At 41.8% G+C, this 18695-nt stretch overlaps 1 protein-coding gene across 1 annotated transcript in view; it reads left to right on the forward strand.

Moving 5' to 3' along the window:
• The first annotated feature begins 806 nt into the window (after positions 1-806).
• Positions 807-18695, forward strand: part of QPCT (glutaminyl-peptide cyclotransferase) — a 29921-nt gene continuing 12032 nt past the window's right edge. Inside the window, exons 1-3 of the mRNA XM_052649313.1 lie at positions 807-927; positions 8580-8726; positions 15696-15974. Coding sequence (XP_052505273.1) covers positions 808-927; positions 8580-8726; positions 15696-15974 — 546 coding nt within the window. The 5' untranslated portion in view covers position 807. The remainder of the gene's footprint in view (positions 928-8579; positions 8727-15695; positions 15975-18695) is intronic.

Here is an 18695-nt window from a genome sequence, read left to right on the forward strand (position 1 = left end):
AGATAATGTTTTGTTTCTAGGATTACCTGGATAACAGTGATCTTTGATGTTACAAAGTAAAGACGATTGTATTTAGCTTTTCCTTTGGGGGTATGGATTGGAGGAGTTGGCCCCTGTGAACATTTTAGATCTCAGTTATTTCAGACAATTACTTCAGCCATACTTCTCAGCCTGGGAGTATGATTGTCTCCTATAAGGCACGGTAACTATTTGTGAGAAAAAAAAGAGAAAAGATATATTGGCTGTTATAAAGGAAATACTCTGGAGGTTCCATTCAGGCTTTGTCTCCTCATCTGTTAAATGGGATTAATACCTACATAACTTGGTTATGAAGATTCAATAAGGAAACATCGGAAAAGCACCTAGAATGGTGGCTAGCTAGTACAGAAGTATTCGGTAAATAGCGATCCCTGTCCATCCCTTCTAAATGGGCCGTGGGAAAACAATTCCTAACCTCACAGGGTCTCCTCCCCTTTTCCTTCCCCGTCACAGCAGTGGAAATTGTACAGATGCTTCTCCCATGTCTCTTCTCTCCTTCCCTTCTTCCAAGGAAGCGGCAGTGTGTCCCCATGGATTCGGAAGCTCGTGCCTGCTAGGACAGCCCAGTCCCCGGGTTGCTAAGGTGGGGGTGGTGGGTGGAGAGCTGCGGCTTTGGCCTGCGCAGAGCGGCGGGGAGGCGACCCGGAGACATGGGGAGGCGGGCGCAGTCGACCCAAGGGTGGAGAAGGGGGAAGGCGAAGGACGCGCGTTCCCGGGCTCGTGACCGCCGGCGGCTCCGGGAACCGGCACCCAGACAGCCCAGGAGAGATGGCAGGCGGCAGGGACCCGCGCGTCGTGGACTCCCTCCACCTGCTGCTGCTGGTGGCCGTCCTACCCCTGGCAGTCCGGGGGGTCCGTCGGGGCGCGGTAGACTGGACCCAGGAGAAGGTGAGGGGCTGCTGCTGCGCGACTGTATCTGGGCGGCTCTCGCGCGTGCGGGGACTCAGTCCCGCGACCCCCACCTGGGCAGGATGGGAAGCGGGCAGAGCCGAGGTCCCCCAACCCTGCGCCCAGAGGAGTTGGGGCTCTGCGTGCTCGCCAGGGTGCCTCGCTGGCCGCCGGGAGGCTTTGGAGCTGCCTCGGGAGCTGGGTGATGTCACCGAGCTCCGCTCGGCTGCGGTCTGATGCTGGTACTGATAGGCACACGAAGTGTGACTTGCCTGCGGTGGCGGAGCGGGGAGGTGAGGGCGCAGGACCGCGCATCCGCCCGCTCGCGAGACGCGGGGGCTGGGTCTCGGCGCTCCAGGCGGCCTAGGTGCGGGGCGTGCCTGGGGGTGTGCCCCCGCTCCCTCGCCGCGCCGCCGTATCCCGGGACGCCCTCCCGGTGTTGAAGTGTCCAGGCACGGACGTGTGTGGGGGTCTGTTTTAGATTTTTAAGCGCATCAGCGCCGGAAGGAGATTACTTGGAGACCCACTATACTTTAAAATGTATTTCTTTTTTCGTTAAAAGATAGTAAAATACAATTGTTAAAGAAATGTATAAAATTGTAGGTGGAGATTTCATGTAAGGAACTTAGGATAAAAGGGATTTGCACGTTCCCTCTGTGTGATGTAAATAGGTTCACAGTGATTTCCATTTCTTGTGTAACAGTTTTAAATTCCTAAAACTGCTAGGGACTTAAGCAAAGGTTATTGATATTGGAGTAAAATGGTATACTTTCAAAGATACTAAGAAAAGCAGCAAAGTAAAGGGATATGACCTTTGACAGCATTGTTGAAAGATGTCTTAAATGCTTGTGGTCTGCCAGTACTGACTTACAGGGCTCAGGACGAATGCACAGGCCCTCTCCGGGGTTACTTGTGGGTCCTGGCCTGCACAGGCTATGGATATCAATAGCCCCCTTCAGCTCTCTGGGTGATACTTATAGCTTCACCATTCAAGGACTACAAGGGTGCTCCACTTACATAAGGACATCACTAGCCACAGGGAACCTGGGGAGGATGAGGGCAACTGACTCACACGTAACTTCATTATAAGAAAAGCTTCCCATGAGAATTCAGTAGGACTAATGTCTATTGATCCAACCAGTCCATTCTGAAGGAGATCAGCCCTGGGATTTCTTTGGAAGGAATGATGCTAAAGCTGAAACTCTAGTACTTTGGCCACTTCATGCGAAGAGTTGACTCGTTGGAAAAGACTGTGATGCTGGGAGGGGTTGGGGGCATGAGGAGAAGGGGACGACAGAGGATGAGATGGCTGGATGGCATCACTGACTCGATGGACGTGAGTCTGAGTGAACTCCGGGAGTTGGTGATGGACAAGGAGGCCTGGCGTGCTGCGATTCATGGGGCCGCAAAGAGTCGGACACGACTGAGTGACTGAACTGAGCTGAACTGAATGTCCATTGATGAACATAGGGTTACAGACTTCCATCTTCTCCTTCCTGCCAGAAATTGGGAGGGGACATTAACTACCAGAATGTGGAGCCACACCAAATGTGTCTTTGTGATCCGTGGAAATGGATGGGAATAAGTGAGGTGGGGACGAAAGGAGCTGATCTGAGGGATCATTTACAGGCAGAAGGTATTTGTGGGTGAGAGAAGATGCTGGATTCTTTCAGTGTTTTAAACTAATGAGACTCTAGCTTTTGAGAAATGTCTTTTGAAGCCCGAATCTCTTTTATATTTAAGAAGCTTCTAATTGCTGTTCTATTTGTTTCCTTTCAAGAGGTGCAAGCAAATGATGCAAATGACAAAGTAAGCCACCACAATGCCTGATTTCTGGTCCCCCACCCCCTTACTCTCTAAGGCTTTAATAAGGTCTACCAGGTGTCGAGTACAATTTGCAGCCTGGGAAATGAATTAATCCACACTAAAGTTTATGCCTTCCTGCTCTGCGTGATATTTAGCTATTTTAATCATGTGGGGTGTGCCCTTGGCACACTGGTCTGCCAAAAGGTGAGGTGTGGTAAAGGAAGTATTGATTTTGAAATCCATTTTCTTTGCTTTGAAATAAAGGCGTGTCTTTTCCAGTGGGATCTAATATGTAAAAACAGCTCAACCCTAGTTTATGGTTGTGTTTAGAAGACTGCGATTTGTTTGAAACCTGTAAACAATTTTTCCATAGAAGTCATATTATAAGTTATTTGATTCACAGGTGGGCTCACTGGTATATATTTAGGAGCATTGGCATCTGAGTATCAGGCTTCTATATATAAGCATCTGACTTGAACCTTGCAGTGCCCTCATAGTGAGAAGGATATATTCATCCCCAGTTTATAGATGAGGAACCTTGACCACCATTACAGCGGCAAATTGGAGAGTCCTCGTCTTTCCTTAAATCAACCATGCCTTTATTATTGGATGTTTAGGTGGTTTCCAAACTTTATCATAAAGCTGGGACCCAATGTATTTTACCTGATAGATTTTCCCTTTGTTATTAACAAAAATAAAAAAGAAAACTTTAAGTCATATGAAGGATGGAGGAACCTTGTACAGGAGATTGGCTTCACCTAGGAGTCCTCGTCTAGGATTGTTCTGGAGGAAAATTACTGCTCTCATCAGCATTTCACATTTTTCCGCTGCTGGAGCCACATATATTCTAAAACCCCATTAGGTTCCCCTCCTCTGTGGTTCTAAAATTCTTGGCCATCTATCCCTCTGCCCATCATGATTCTTGTGAATCATAAAGCAGCAATGGAGACTCCATTGGCAGGGGCAGGGGGCCAGTGGTAGTCTGCATGTTGGTGGTAGAAGGAGAAAGAAAATGTGCTGTTTTTGAGCTTCTCGTATCTGGCCGGTAAGTACTATGACATCAATTATGCAGATATGGGAGCTTTTCCTAGTCATAGCTAGCAGGTGAGGATCTGGGATTTGGCTCTAAATTGTTGTTTTTAAAACCTGCACTGCTTCGCTTTTAGATAGAGGGCTGTTAGCATTAAAGAAGATAGGACTTTATCATATTCACTTCTCAACTGTTCTACAACTTCATTTGTCATATCAGTGGAATCTGACCCAGAAGGAGTTCTGCAAATGGGTTGAATTTGGAGTAGACATAGGTGTTAATCTGAGCACTGTCTGGGAGATGCTCATATTGGATGGAAACTAGAATTGATTTGGCTGTGCTTCTGTAATGTTCTCCCTTTCATTCAATGGTGTGGGACCTCAAATCCATCTGCAAGCCGGGCCAGTTCTGCAAATTATGTAATTAAAACCCTCTTTGGCCGGGCACCGTGTGATTAGTCCAGAGGAGATGCTGGAGACCTGGTTTACACTTTTGCAGCTGAAAGATTCTTGTCACCCAAAGCAGACTTATTGTCCTTTCTGCCTGGATGGAAAGACAAGGCAGGGGCTGTAATAGAGACTCATTCCTCTGAGAATGCCCGTACCAATGGAAAATTGTCTATGTGCCTTTTAACTGAAATAAACCTAGAGTGGTTTGGGGTTGACATTTAACATTGAGCTCAACACAGTTTTACCTCATTCATTTACTGTCCTCGTGCCCAATTTGCACTTTCTTTCCAGGTTTATTCTCTTACTGCTTCCTCTCAGCTGCACATAGATTTTTATGTTTATTGAGTTCTGAGAGTCAGCCTCCATAAAAATCAAACAAATGCTGTTTAGGTTGGAAAAATCAAATGGTTCTCCATTCAGGGCTTTAATGAATAGAAAGGCTTAGGCAATCAACCGATTATGACTGTTTCCCCTTCTCTAGCTTTTAATCTCTGTGATTTCACAGGGGCATCTTTACTCCCAGAGAGGCAGGGAGGGGGAGGGCTCTTTACCGAAGTATGTTCATTTAATGGGTGAGCCCAGGAGACTGAGGATCAACACAAGTAAGTTTCTGTATTCAGGAGCACCGATAGGCTTGTCTAATGAGCTTACTCTTTACTTATCCATTAAGCGTTGTTTGGTGTTGTTTGCCAACCATGTTTCATTCACAGTATCTGTAACAGGTAGTGATGCTAGAGGATTATTTTGTTTCTGTTTTTCCCTTAAATCTCTTAAGAACTCTTTTTAAGCCTCCATAAATCGCCTATTTACTTATTTACTTACTTATTTCTCTTCTTCCTCATAATCCTTATTTCCCAACATCTTGGGGCTCATGGGAGTTTCCTTGGGCTCCTGTTTGGCTCATGAATTGTTGGGCTGCACCTTGCAGGCCTGTGAACCTTGTAGTTGCCCAGTTTCGAGGCCAAAGAAAGAGCCTGGAGACGGTGACAGAGACAATCAGTGATTTATTGAACAGAGGATCTTACATGCCCAAAACAAAGAGTCCTGGAGCAACACTCCACCCTGTTGGGCGAGCAGGCAGGCCATGGCAGCAATCTTTATATAAATCGCCCATTTAAATATCAACTTGATTTCCATTCACTGTGGACATGGAGTCAAGGACCACAGTGACCAGATAGGGTCTGGGATGGATGGAGTAATAAACAGTAAATGAAAAGGAGTCCTTGGCCAGACAGCCTTTGACACAACAGTTCTTGATTGTCACAGTGACTTTCCCAGGCCAACTCTCAACTCTAAACATCACAAGCATCGACTCTCAGAAATTCAAAAAGAACAAAGTCTACCAACATTGAACTACAGCACTTCCTGGCCCCCTGTAGCAGGCAGCCGCTTGTCTTTCCTGGCCCTATAATCTCTGTTCATTCAACTGACTTGGTATATATGATGGCAAACTTCCCATTTTACTTTATTATTATATACATACCGTCTTAGTGAAGTTAGTTTTAGAAAGACAGTTCACTTGTTGATTCCGTATTTGATTAGTTCATCCAATAATTATTGAGTGTGCCACATGAGCCAGGTGCTGTGTGGTTCTGGGGAGAGCATGGAAAGTAAGAGAGATAGTTCCTGTCCTCCTGGAGTTGACATCTTGCATGAAATTAGACATTAAACAAATAGACACACAAGGCCTCTACACTCCAACCTGAAATGAGCAGGAGTTAGCTAGGTGAAGAGGAAGCGGAAAGCCTTCAAGGGTAGAAGGCACCACAGTGCAAAGGCCCCAAGAAGCCCAAGCCTCACTGCCTTGGGTCCTGAAGAGTGCCAGGGAGACTGAAGCATGGTGAGTTGGTCTGAGTGGTCCTGCCCGGGGGCTTGTGGGGCAGCAGGAGAGATCAGAGGCTCTTGTTGTCTGTGTTAACTAATAATTAACCGTGTGAGTTTTCCAACTTCTTGCCTCCTTTCTCTTCACTTCTCACATTTCTATGGTTTTATCTTTTAGCTCCCTCTTTCTTCTCAAAGTGCTGTTTGAGAGTTAACAGGAAGACTTAGATCTGAGGTACCAGGGACTTTAAAGGCTGCAGCAACAAATTTAGCAAGGAAATATATTTTTAAATGTATGACCAGTAAATAAACACAAACCTTAAGATGTTCAGAAGCAGCATCAATAGACAGTGCTGTACACTGAAAGTCACAGATAATGCAGGGAGGCAGAGTGGAATGAGCATGGGATTGGGAACTGACACAACCATGATCCTTTCTCGAACTTGCCTATAACTCTCCTACAACCTTGGGAAAATTGGCTAGCCTCTCTGACTCAGTTTCCACTGACAGCAAAGAGATTGGATTATAATCATCTCTAAGTGACCTTTCCAGCTCAGAATTCTATACCTCTTCAGTGTCTGACAGACGGTAATAGAACTAATAATACTTACCAAATGTTTACTGAGGTAGTTTACATGAGTTAGCTCACTTAGTTATAATTACTCTGGGAAGTAGGTGTTATTACCTCCCTTTTACAGATGAGGATGGTAAGTCATAATGAGGTTAAGTAACCTAGCCAGAGTTATAGATAGTAAATGGTGAGGAGTTGAGTTGAGAGGCCAAGTTGAAGGGGGCTGCCTGGACCCACAGCTCCCTATCTTTGTGTGATAATAGCTGAGAGTGCCACTGAGACATAGTGAAGTATAAGTATAATAAGCATTAGACAATAAAGTGAAGTCGCTCAGTCGTGTCTGACTCTTTGTGATCCCTTGGACTGTAGTCTACCAGGCTTCTCTGTCCATGGGATTTTCAGGCAAGAGTACTAGAATGGGTTGCCATTTCCTTCTCCAACTAGACAATAAGTATGCTCTAATTCCACAGTTTCTCATGGAGTGAAAACACCCATGTGATAACCTGCACATAATCAATTTATACTGGTTTTGGAAAAAGTGATAAAATAGAGAGGGCTCCCATGAGCTCTGTTTTGATTTCCAAAAAATTTATGTTACCTTCATCATTCCCCTCAGAGAAGAAATCAGATCAACGACTCACTTCCCTATGGGAAGGAGTAACACATTCTGTCATTGAATGCCTGATGAACATATAATGAATGAGTGATTCATCATTACTGGAATTATAAAAAAACTCAGCATGTATAAAGTAGTATCCAGAATACAAATTTGAATGTTATGCTTGTTCAGCTGCTTAAATTAAGGTTCACTTAATTAATATATAAGTGTATCAAAGAGTGTGAGCATTAATGGAATATTAAAATAATTTTAACTGAAGACAAAAAATGTACTATTTAGTGGATTGTAGAATCATCAATCTCTGACTGAAAAGAATTGCAGCAATCATCCGGGTTAGAGCTATTCAATAGAAATATATAATGCGAAGCACATATGTAATTTAAAATTTTCTAGTAGCTCTATTAAAAAAGTAAAAGACAATAGGTTAAATTAATTTTAACACTATTTAACTCAATATATCAAATTTTTTCATTTCAACATGTAATCACTATAAAAATTCTTAGTGAGCTATTTTGCATGTTTTTTCATACTAAGTCTTCAAAATTCAATATGTGTATTACACATAAAGCACACTTCCACCTGACTCTCTACATTTCAAGAGCTTAATAGCACATGTGGCTCCTGGCTACCATATTAATACCATAATGCAGATTTAGCTCAAATTCCTTTATTAGTATTTTAGGGAAATGAGAATTTAAGTGACCTGCCCAAGGTCATCAATCTGTAAATGGCAGCAGAAACTTTGAATCCAGCTCCTCTCACCCCAGGAGTATGCTTATTCCATAACATCATACTGGCTTTTATAGCACAATTATGCTAACAGAGTATATTGTTTTGTTGGCTGTAGTTTTTGCAATATTGAGTTTTCTTAAGACTAGGATAGCAACAATTGTTATTTGTAAACCATAGTTTTACAAAGTAATTGTAGCAAAATTATTAAAAGTTACACAGCTACAAGTGTTAAGTATTAATTCTCAGGTTCAAAGCATGATTTTAATTCCGTTTTAAAAACAAGCTGCCCAAACAGTTGAACTTGTAGATCTAAAGGGCCAATTTTAAAGTTGAGTAGTTTAATTTACTTGGAGAAGGCAATGGCAACCCACTCCAGTACTCTTGCCTGGAAAATCCCGTGGACGGAGGAGCCTGGTAGGCTACAGTCCATGGGGTCATGAAGAGTCGGACATGACTGACATGACTTAGCAGCAGTAGCAGCAGTTTAATTTACTATGTTACAATGTAAGAGCTATCCCTTTATTTTGAAGTTCAAAGCAAATATTTTACAATTGCAAATGTTTCAGGATAAATCTTAAATATATTATGAAATGATGTAAATATTAATGTTTATTTATTTCTCAGAATTATCACCAACCAGCCCTTTTGAATGTATCATCTCTTCGGCAAGTTGCAGAAGGCACCAGTATTTCTGAAATGTGGCAAAATGACTTACGACCATTGCTGATAGAGCGATATCCTGGATCGCCTGGAAGCTTTGCTGCTCGCCAGGTGAGAAACAGCATACTAATCTGAAGGTTGTCCAACACGTTCCGTTCCCGTGAGAAATGATGCTATGCTCAAAATTCTGAATTGTCTAATATTCAGATCTGTCATCTCATCTTATTAACTAAAATAAGCATCCTAGAAAAGCAGACAACTAAGAGTAAATATCTATTCTGAATTAAGAGATGCATGTTAACCTAAATCAATTTATGTATGAATTCTCCATCTGGGAGGGCCAAAATCAGACAGGATACTAAGTACCCAACTCTTGATTTTTTCTATAACACACCCTCAGGCACCCAACCAAGTTTTCTTGAACTTTAAACACCCAATCTCAACAGACTTGGACATTTCTTTCTTAACAGTTCTGGGTCAAGAGTGAGTTACCGTCTTAACAGGCCTTTATTCCCCTTTTGAAATTGTATTTTACCTGGAGGGAGAGTTAAGACCAGTGATAAACTACTTTCTCCAGTACAGTGCTTCTCAAGCTTCTGACTCTGCCACATGGCAAATATATATATATTACATTTTATACACAAAAACATAGAGTTAACTAATAAAAAAGTTTCTTAAAAAATACTCCTACTATGTGCAATCTGTTGATGTGGTTCAGTAGCTAAGTCGTGTCCGACTCTTTGTGACCCCATGGACTGCAGTATGGCAGGCTTCCACGTTCTTTACTATCTCCCGGAGCTTGCTCAAACTCATGTTCATTGAATTGGTGTTGCCATCCAACCACTTCGTCCTCTGTCGTGCTTCCCCTCCTGCTTTCAATCTTTCCCAGCATCAGGGTCTTTTCTAATGAGTCAGCTCTTTGCATCAGGTGGCTAAAGTATTGGAGCTTCATCTGTAGCATCAGTCCTTCTAATGAGTATTCAGGATTGATTTCCTTTAGGACTAACTGGTTTGATCTCCTTGCAGTCCAAGGACTCTCAAGAGTCTTCTCCAACACCACAGTTCAAAAGCATCAATTCTTTGGCGCTCAGCCTTCTTTATTCTCCAACTGTCACACCCGTACATGACTACTGGAAAAACCATAGCTTTGACTACACGGACCTTTGTTGGTAATGTCTCTGCTTTTTAATATGCTGTCTAGGTTGGTCATAGCTTTTCTTCCAATGAGCAAGCATCTTTTAATTTCATGGCTGCAGTCACCATCTGCAGTGATTTTGGAGCCCAAGAAAATAAAGTCTGACACTGTGTCCATTGTTTCCCCATCTATTTGCCATGAAGTGATGGGACCAGATGCCATGATCTTAGTTTTTTTTTCCTAGTTTTTTTAATGTTGAGTTTTAAGCCAGTTTTTTCACTCTCCTCTTTCACCTTCATCAAGAGGCTCTTTAGTTCCTCTGATTTTAATTTTATTTTACTAGTTTTCTTTTTACTTTAGTCATGTGCCACTAATCTGATTTCAAGACCCACTGATTTTTGCACTGTAGTTTGGAAGACACTGCTATGGAGGGTAGATTAGGCCGTAAGAGGGACTAAACCTGAATGTCTTTCTGACTCCTAAGTGTCTATCCTCTTCAGCAGTCTGAAACCCCAGCTCTGAATGCCTATTTTTTCAAGGTAGCCCCATTTTTAGGGGCAGCTTGGGAAGGAATGGGGAGAGGCTGGCCTCTCTGAGAGTAGCCCACTTGCCTAACTCTTCCAGCAAACCCCTTGGCACTCCACTGCAGTGACAAAATGACACCCACAAGGCCCAGCAGCACAGCTGGTGGGCTTTTCCTGTCTAACCAATATATGACTTCTGCCTCTCAAGGTGAGCCCACATGCATTGTCTGTTGCCCCATTAGCCTCTTGTCTTCCATCCAAACAGCTCTTGCTTTCCTTAAGGACTTAGGTGGAGGAGACCCAAAGACAACATTAGTTCCTTCTAAGCTCTAGGCAGAGAGAGGAATAATGCTGATGATGGCAGACTTTTATCCAGGGCTTTTTCCAGCTCTGTCAGGCACTTGATGGAAAACTTTGCCTGGATAATCTCATTCAGTTCACACGGCAGTGCCACCTTGTTGGGGACAATTCTCCCAGTGCTACAGATTTAAACAGGCTGAAGTATGCAATTTAACTTGCCCATGGTTATACACGTTGTAGAGATGAGCCTGGAACCTGCACTGGGATCTTCTTGACTTCTCCATCCAACCCCTGGAGAGCAGTGGCTGGGCGAGCCTAGCTCTGTGGTGTGTGCTCACACATGGGTCCAGCTCTGTGTCTTCTCAGGCCCCAGTTGGAGAGCAAAGCACATACCACTCATTTCAATGATCTCCCCTGGGCCTCATCTCTCAAGCATTTTCCAGAAAAGTTCAGGGCACTGACTGGGTCTTTGCAAAATCTTCAGTTCTTCATTTGAAAAAATCTATGTCTGTAATGTTCACCCATCGCCACTTTTTCACTTCCCCACAGCATTTGCTCAGAAGGCCAAATATATATCCCCAAAATGTATATGCACACTTTAGACCTGAGGTTTCTGGCTGTGGCCTCTAAAAAGCAATAAAGACAACAAAATATTGCTATTGTGATCTTTAGCTCCAGGAGTATAGATTGCAGAAATAATATACATAGATTCTGTTGTGATTTTAAAACTACATATTCATTTAAAAGTTTTACAGAATTCATAATCACATCTCCCATGTCAGGTGGGGGTGGAGGCAAGTGAGAAATTTATTGACAGTATTTTGGAATGTGCCGGGAACTGTTGCTGGATTCCCTACATATGGCTGGCTGACACAGCAGCAGTGCTGACAGAATGGTTGTGTTAGAAATCTCACTTAAGAGATTCAGTTTTATAATTTGGGGAGAAGAAAATTACCATGAATTTTAGGAAAGCTGCCCCCCCCCTCAAAATGTGGTAGATAAAGACTTCCCTCTTTTGAAAATGAAACAGATGATACTGAGATATTAGGGAGGAACTGCACTAATGACTTTAATTTGACTATCAGTACCTTTTGCTCTGAACTAAATTTAGACAAGAATGGTGGAAAATTCATTTTTCTACTGAGGCACTTTTGAGGACCCAGTCAGATGTTTTATAATTTATAGAGTTTCAGGGTTATAACTAAAGAACACTTTAAAAATCTAGAAAAAAAAATGTAGACTTGGTATAAAATTGATTAGTGAATTAACTTTTATCAGTTATCAATAAAGATGTATACTGCTCTGAATTCCCTTTCAGAGGATAATATGGGAGCAATATCCCATAGTCTTCATTTTTATTGTCTCTGATCAGTGGGTCTAATGCTGCCTCTTGGATTTTTAGAATATATTTTTTGAAAGGATACTTTATTTGTAAATAATACTTTGAAGGTATTAAATTTTGGAGGATTCCAGTGATTTCTAGATGAGAGAGGAATAAAAAATGAATTAAAAAGTCAGAATGATAAAGTCTCACTAGGGAGCAAGCCAAAAACTTTGTCTAGAGGCAAGCTAGAAATTTGGTGGTTAAAATATCCTGTAGATGACCAGTGTATCTGAATAGCTGAAGCTGGGCTTCTTTAGTAAAAAGTATGTGTATGCCTGAACGGAGAGCCCTGGGTTGAAAGCCTGAGGGACTAGTACATGGTCCACCCAAGAGGGAGGAGGTGCCCAGAGTCCCCAGTGGCAGCATCCAGGCAATATTTGCAGACTTATTGCAAATAGCACAGAACCTACTTCCAAACAAATCTGGTCTGCTAATGAAAGTGTTTCTCAGACCCTTGGAAATGAGAATGTAAGTTTAGTTAACTTGACCCAGGATCATTCACCAATGTTACCTAAAATCCCCTATGGGCCTTCCTCCCCAGGAAGCAGGAAGCAAGATGTCATGTTTACTTTTATTTTTCTCTTTGCTCTCTTTCCACCCCCAGTCTCGGCCTCTCTTTGTGTCTCTCTCCTTGTCTCCCCGTCCATCTTCATACGCTTTTCTTTCTCTTTACTCAGTCTCACTCTCGCTCTGTCTTCATCTCGCTGTGTCTTTATCCATCTCCTTGTCTCTTTTCTTCTCTCTCCATTTAAAAAGATAGATGTATAGAAATCCATCTATATTCTAAATTACATTTTAGCATGCCTGGTAGGCTGAGGCTTCTGCAACCTGGAGTTTGGGAAGCATAGCTGCTTTAGACGCCCTCTCATAGCCAAGCACTCTCTGTTCAGGGGCAGTCTAGAGAGAAGAGCAGTAGTTTGTGGAGCCTACCCTAGAGAATTACAGTGGGAACGTGCAGACTAAGTCTGCAAGCCACAAGCACAACAATAAGGGCTGTTGGCGACCTAATTAGATTATGCAGCCAATTTGATTGTTTATAAAGAAATTAGTTGCTAAGACAAATAAAAATATTTATACTGAGTACAAAAGGTTAGTGCAGGGAGAACTCTTTTGGGGGGGGATTTGGTGAAGCTTTTGTGGATTTTAGCATCAATACAGGTATCAGATATTATGGCCAAAACCTGCTCAGGGTTGAGGAATGAGTTTGTGTGTGAGACTTCAGCTGAGCAAAGCTAAGAGATACATATTTTTAAAATCCCAGTTCATTTTGTAAGCATGCAGGCTGCTGTTGGTGTTGAACACATTTTACGGAGCAGTTCATCATCTGGATACCAGATGTTCTGGAGATGTGCTTTTTATTTATTTATTTTTAAAGACTGACCCCTTTTTTATGGAAAAATTTCTTTTCCCCAAAGTCTGGGGATAAGTTCACATTCTCTGGAAAACTTTTCTTAGAGGCAGTGATTTCTCTCTAGTCAAATGATTAATGTTCTATATCATATAATTTTATATAGTCTCATTGAGAATAAGTATGAGTTATAATCAGTCCATATTTACTGATAGCCTACTGTGAACAAAGCCCAACTCTAAGCATTGTGGAGAATGAAAAAATAAATGAGAGATGAGTAATAATTTCAAAAAGGTTATAATGTTTCAAAAATTAGTTTTATATGAAAAAACAGCCTGTAGATGTGTCATAGAAAAGGTACGTTGTATACATTGCTCTTTAGGCCAAAGTCCACCTCCTGACAGAGAACAAGGAGTAACTGTCTGGGAAACGGTTTGTTTATTTGGCTTTTTCAAGACTGACTATAGAATCACTGTCTTCCCTCTGGCTTAGTTTTCCTCTTCCTGGAAGCTTCCTGCCCCAGTTGTTTCAAGGCTCTTGCCTACGTGTCATGTCACACTAGTTAGGGCAGGTCACACAAGACTTGGCTAGGCTAGAAAGTCATTTATTTCCTTGGGAGGGGGGGAAAATTCTCCCATTCTTTTCCAGTCATTATAAGTTATTTGTTTATCACCTCAAGGTCCATCCCCACTGGATGTTCATTGTGGAACAAACTGCCGGATATGTTGATGTGTGACTTAAAAATAATTGTTGTATGACTTAAAAATAAAAAATAATTGTGTGGCTTACAAATAATTTTTTAAGGCAACCTTCAAAGATCTATATAATATTTCAAAATGAAATAAATGGAACGTAACAAGAATTAAGCAAAGGGAAAATAAAGATAGGAAAGGGCAAACTGAACAGCCATGAACTCACCTGCAACTTCTCACATCACAAACTCTAAATCCTTTAGGAAGACACCTCCAGTCCCTGAAGAGATGTTTCTTTTACATGTGTTGCCCTTCTCTGTCAGACATCATGTTGCTCACAAGGCCCAAGGTGATCAGGAAAGATGGGAACATAGATTCTTTCTTACCTGCACCAGCATTTGCAGGGGATCTGGACCTGCTCTGAATACAAAGGGAAAACTGCTTGTTATGTCATTACGGTTCAGAGTTACTTATTGATTCTTAGAGCGGTGTGCTGAGGCGCTCAGTCATGTTTGACTCTTTCGTGACCCCATAGCCTGTACCCTGCCTGGCTCCTCTGTCCATGGAGTTTTCCAGGTAAGATTACTAGAGTAGATTTCCATTTCCTACTCTAGAGGATCTTCCTGACCCAGAGATCGACCCCCGTGTCTCCTGTGTTTTCTACACTGGCAGGTGGATACTTTACCAGTAGCGCCACTTGAGAAGCCCTCTTAGAACAGGCAGAACCTCAGATAGCCTTCAACCATTCCCTTGTAACCATCCCGCTTCTGTACATTATCCTTAACAGGTGAGCTCTAGTATCTTTTGTTAGTGTTTGTTACATTATGAAATATTTGCTGACTGGGGGCACATGTTACGTGCTTGGGACAAAAAGAGTTGCCATTTGCAATTCTCATCCTCAAAGAGCTTAGAGTACAAGTTATGACCTATAGGATCTACCTAGTCTATCTAATGTCTTAAATCTGTCTTGTTATTCTGCTAGAAATATTAAAAGTGAGCTTCAATATATGCTGAACTGGAGCTATATCTCCTTATGTTTAGAGAGGTCCATTGTTGTTGTTGTTCAGTCATGTTGGACTCTTTCCAACCCCATGGACTGCAGCATGCCAGGTTCCCTGTCCTTCACTACTCCTGGAGTTTGCTCAGACTCATGTCCATTGAGTTGGTGATGCCATCCAACCATCTCATCCTCTGTTGTCCCCTTCTCCTCCTGCCTCCAATCTTTCCCAGCATCAGGGTTTTTCCCAGTAAGTCAGCTCTTTGCATCAGGTGGCCAAAGTATTGGAGCTTCAACTTCAGCATCAGTCCTTCCAAACAATATTCAGGGTTGATTTCCTTTAGAGAGGTCCATGATACATTGTTAAGTGAGAAGAGCAAGGGGCAGATCAGATGTAGAGTAGGATTCTATTCCTATAAGAATATATGTCCCTCTGCTAAATATACATGTTTGTGTGCTAGTATATATTTGTATAAACAAGAAGGGTGTAGATATACATCAGACTCTTAACATAGGTAATATTAACAGTTGGTTGGGTAGGATTGCCAGGGGGAGACTATGGGAGAGGACTAGATTATTTTTCCTTTCAACATCCTTGCTATTAATACAATAAGTGTGTATTGCATTTTTAATTTAAGAGGTATACAAATTCTAAAACAAAACTGTCTAGACCTGAATTTTTGGTTTTTGTTTTGATCAGCACATCATGCAGAGAATTCAGAGACTTCAGGCTGACTGGGTCTTGGAAGTAGACACCTTCTTGAGTCAGACGCCCTACGGGTACCGGTCTTTCTCGAATATCATCAGCACCCTCAACCCCACTGCTAAACGACACTTGGTCCTCGCCTGTCACTATGACTCCAAGTATTTTCCTCACTGGGACCACAGAGTGTTTGTGGGAGCCACTGATTCAGCTGTGCCATGTGCAATGATGCTGGAACTTGCTCGGGCCTTAGACAAGCAGCTCTTTTCCTTGAAGGTATCTGTTTCCCTCCTGCAGACTCCTGGGATAATAAAATATTTAGCAGCAACTCAGAGTGAATTCTAGTTCATGGGGCACTAAGAAAGCCATTTAGAGATGTAGACTTTCTGTGTATTTTGTGCTAATTTATTGCAAAATGAAATGAATTTGAGATATTAATGGGAAGATTGTTGTTGTTTGGTTGCTTGGTTGTGTCCAGCTCTTTTGGTGACCCCATGGACTGTAGCCTGCCAGACTCTCCTGTCCATGGAATTTCCCAGGCAAGAATACTGGCGTGGATTGCAATTTCCTTCTTCAGGGGATCTTCCCAACCCGGGGATTGAACCTATGTCTCCTCCCTGGACAGGTGGGTTCTTTACCACTGAGCCACAGGGAAGCCCAGTCGGAAGATTACATGATTCATAATGTCCACCATGGGCAATGAACCTTACTTAGTACATGAGAGTGTATTTGTTAATTGGCACCTGATTTCTTAGTTATGAATACACATCAAATTAAAAACAACTTTTTTTTTGCGAAAAATGAAGACGGTGTAAGGTTGATTCAAGCATATGTAGGAAATATGTTTATTTCTTCTTGTTTGTATAGCCGTGAACATTACAGCCTTCTATTCTGAGAGATGGTGGCCTTGAGTTGGGGGAGGGAGTTTCAGCAAAGTAGTTCTGAAGTAGAGAATGGGTAATTCAGACATATCAAGATGAAAAGCATGAAGAAGAAATGCATTATTGTTTTATCTGTGAATCTCGGCTCAATTTTCTGTAGCATAGAAAGCTTTTGTTACATTTTCAGTTCAGAATACTTCTGGGACTCTCAGATAATGTTATTTCAGTCTCTGTGTTCTTAAGCGTATATTGGAAAAAAGTGCTATGCCAGATGAAGACATTTTGTTCAGATATCACTCATAACCAAGTAAACACAGCAAAGCAAAACCAGAAAACTTTGTTCACAGACAACAAATACCTTTTTCCTCTCTCAAAGTTTTATGAAGGAGCCAGCTTAAGTTGGGGTAAAGAAGTAAAAAAGTTATCTTGTAATGGAAGTAATAGAGATATTTGGTTCTATTTTTGCTGGATATGCTGAACTGAAGAAAGCAAGAATTGTTTATAATCACTCAGTATCCTTTTCACTGTTTTTGTCCATTTGCTTTGTTTTCTGAACCTTCTATATTGTCTTTGTTCCATGTGCTGCCCTGCTTTTAACTAGCATCCTTTGCTAGCAAGTGACTGAGAGAGTTCAGAAGCTGATATAAAAGGTTAATTTTTCATATTTGCATTTCTAGTGTAAGGACATGAAATTAGGTAAAATATGGTTTAAAGACACAGTCTATGCGGTGGGTGTGTTTTCTCTTGGTGAGATCCTTTACCTTTTTCCATGTAATTCACTCTGCTTCTGATAACCAGAAGTAGAAAGAGCTGAATGAGTTTTGAGTAAGGCTCTCCATTAGCAAAATGCACATACATTCTTTTAATTATCCTTTCTTTTTTAAACAACAAAAAAATTTTAATCTGATCTCCAAGTCCTCATTTTAAGTTTTTTATATAGTACAGTAAAATTTTGGGAATATTTAAATTTTGATGTGGACCTATAGATTGGAAATGGCCGTCATAGTAGAAAAGTCTTCCCCATTGTCTTCCAAAAGGCATCCGGTCTTTCCAGATGATCATTCTATTTTAATAGTTTAAGTTCATGTAGGGATTCTTATATTCCCTGTGATAAGTATCCTTTCTATTAGAGGTAAACAGTGATGTAGGCAATGAAAAATAAAAACTGGTTTTGAGGGCAGTCTCTGAGAGTATCAGATTTATTCTTCAGTTGTACTTTAGATTTGTATTAAGGAGATATTTTATGTTCTTCAGCTGTCATGAGTTGTGTAAGGGGTGACAAAATGTGACCTTGGAGAAGCCTGGATAGGAAACTAACTGGATGATGGTTCCAGTTCTTTGCAGTCTTCCCTTTCTAGTAATAAGACTGTAATTATACTTTCACCTCTCTTGTCTTGTAACTTTGCTGTGCCCTTCCGCTTTAGCAGGTGGTAATTCCTCATTCCTTGACTCTGGACTTGGTTACTTGACTTGCCTTGGCTAATGGGACGCTAGTAGATAACAAACAGAGGCTGGACATGTGTTTGTGCAATTGGGCCCGCTCTGCTGTGCCTTGTTGTGCCTTGGCCATCGCTGTGAGAAGAGCATGACTTGGCTAGCTTGCCAGTCCTAGGAGGAGACTAAGAGGCTTGTGGAACAGAGCCAAGCTTGATGACTGCAGGGTGAAACAGAGCTACTCCAGCCTAGACCAGTTGTCCCCAGTTAACCTGCAGATCCCAGAGAACTCATGATTGTTGTTTTAAGCCACTGAAGTTGGGGTGGTTTTTACACCTTATTTTTATGGCATTAGCTGATGCAGCCTTGGATGGGGAAAGACTGCAGGTAATGTACTGACTCTATTAACACTGGTAAGTAGGCATTTGTCATATTGCCAGAAAGAAGGACTAGAAGACCTTCACAAACCTGGCCATGCATTTTTTTCTAGCTCTGAGATACTAGACTGAGTTATTAGAGATTAAAGGCCAAAGTTATTTTTCCACCAACCCTAAAAAGAAGTAAAAAGAACAAGTTGCCTCACAAGACTCAGGGTCATTGTCCAAAACAGTTTATGGCTATGTAAATGAGATGGTGCAAAGAGAAGAGAATGAGAGCAAGCCATTGTGCTAAACCGTGGAGT

Source organism: Budorcas taxicolor, chromosome 11 (genome assembly GCF_023091745.1).
Source record: "Budorcas taxicolor isolate Tak-1 chromosome 11, Takin1.1, whole genome shotgun sequence".
NCBI lineage: Eukaryota > Metazoa > Chordata > Mammalia > Artiodactyla > Bovidae > Budorcas > Budorcas taxicolor.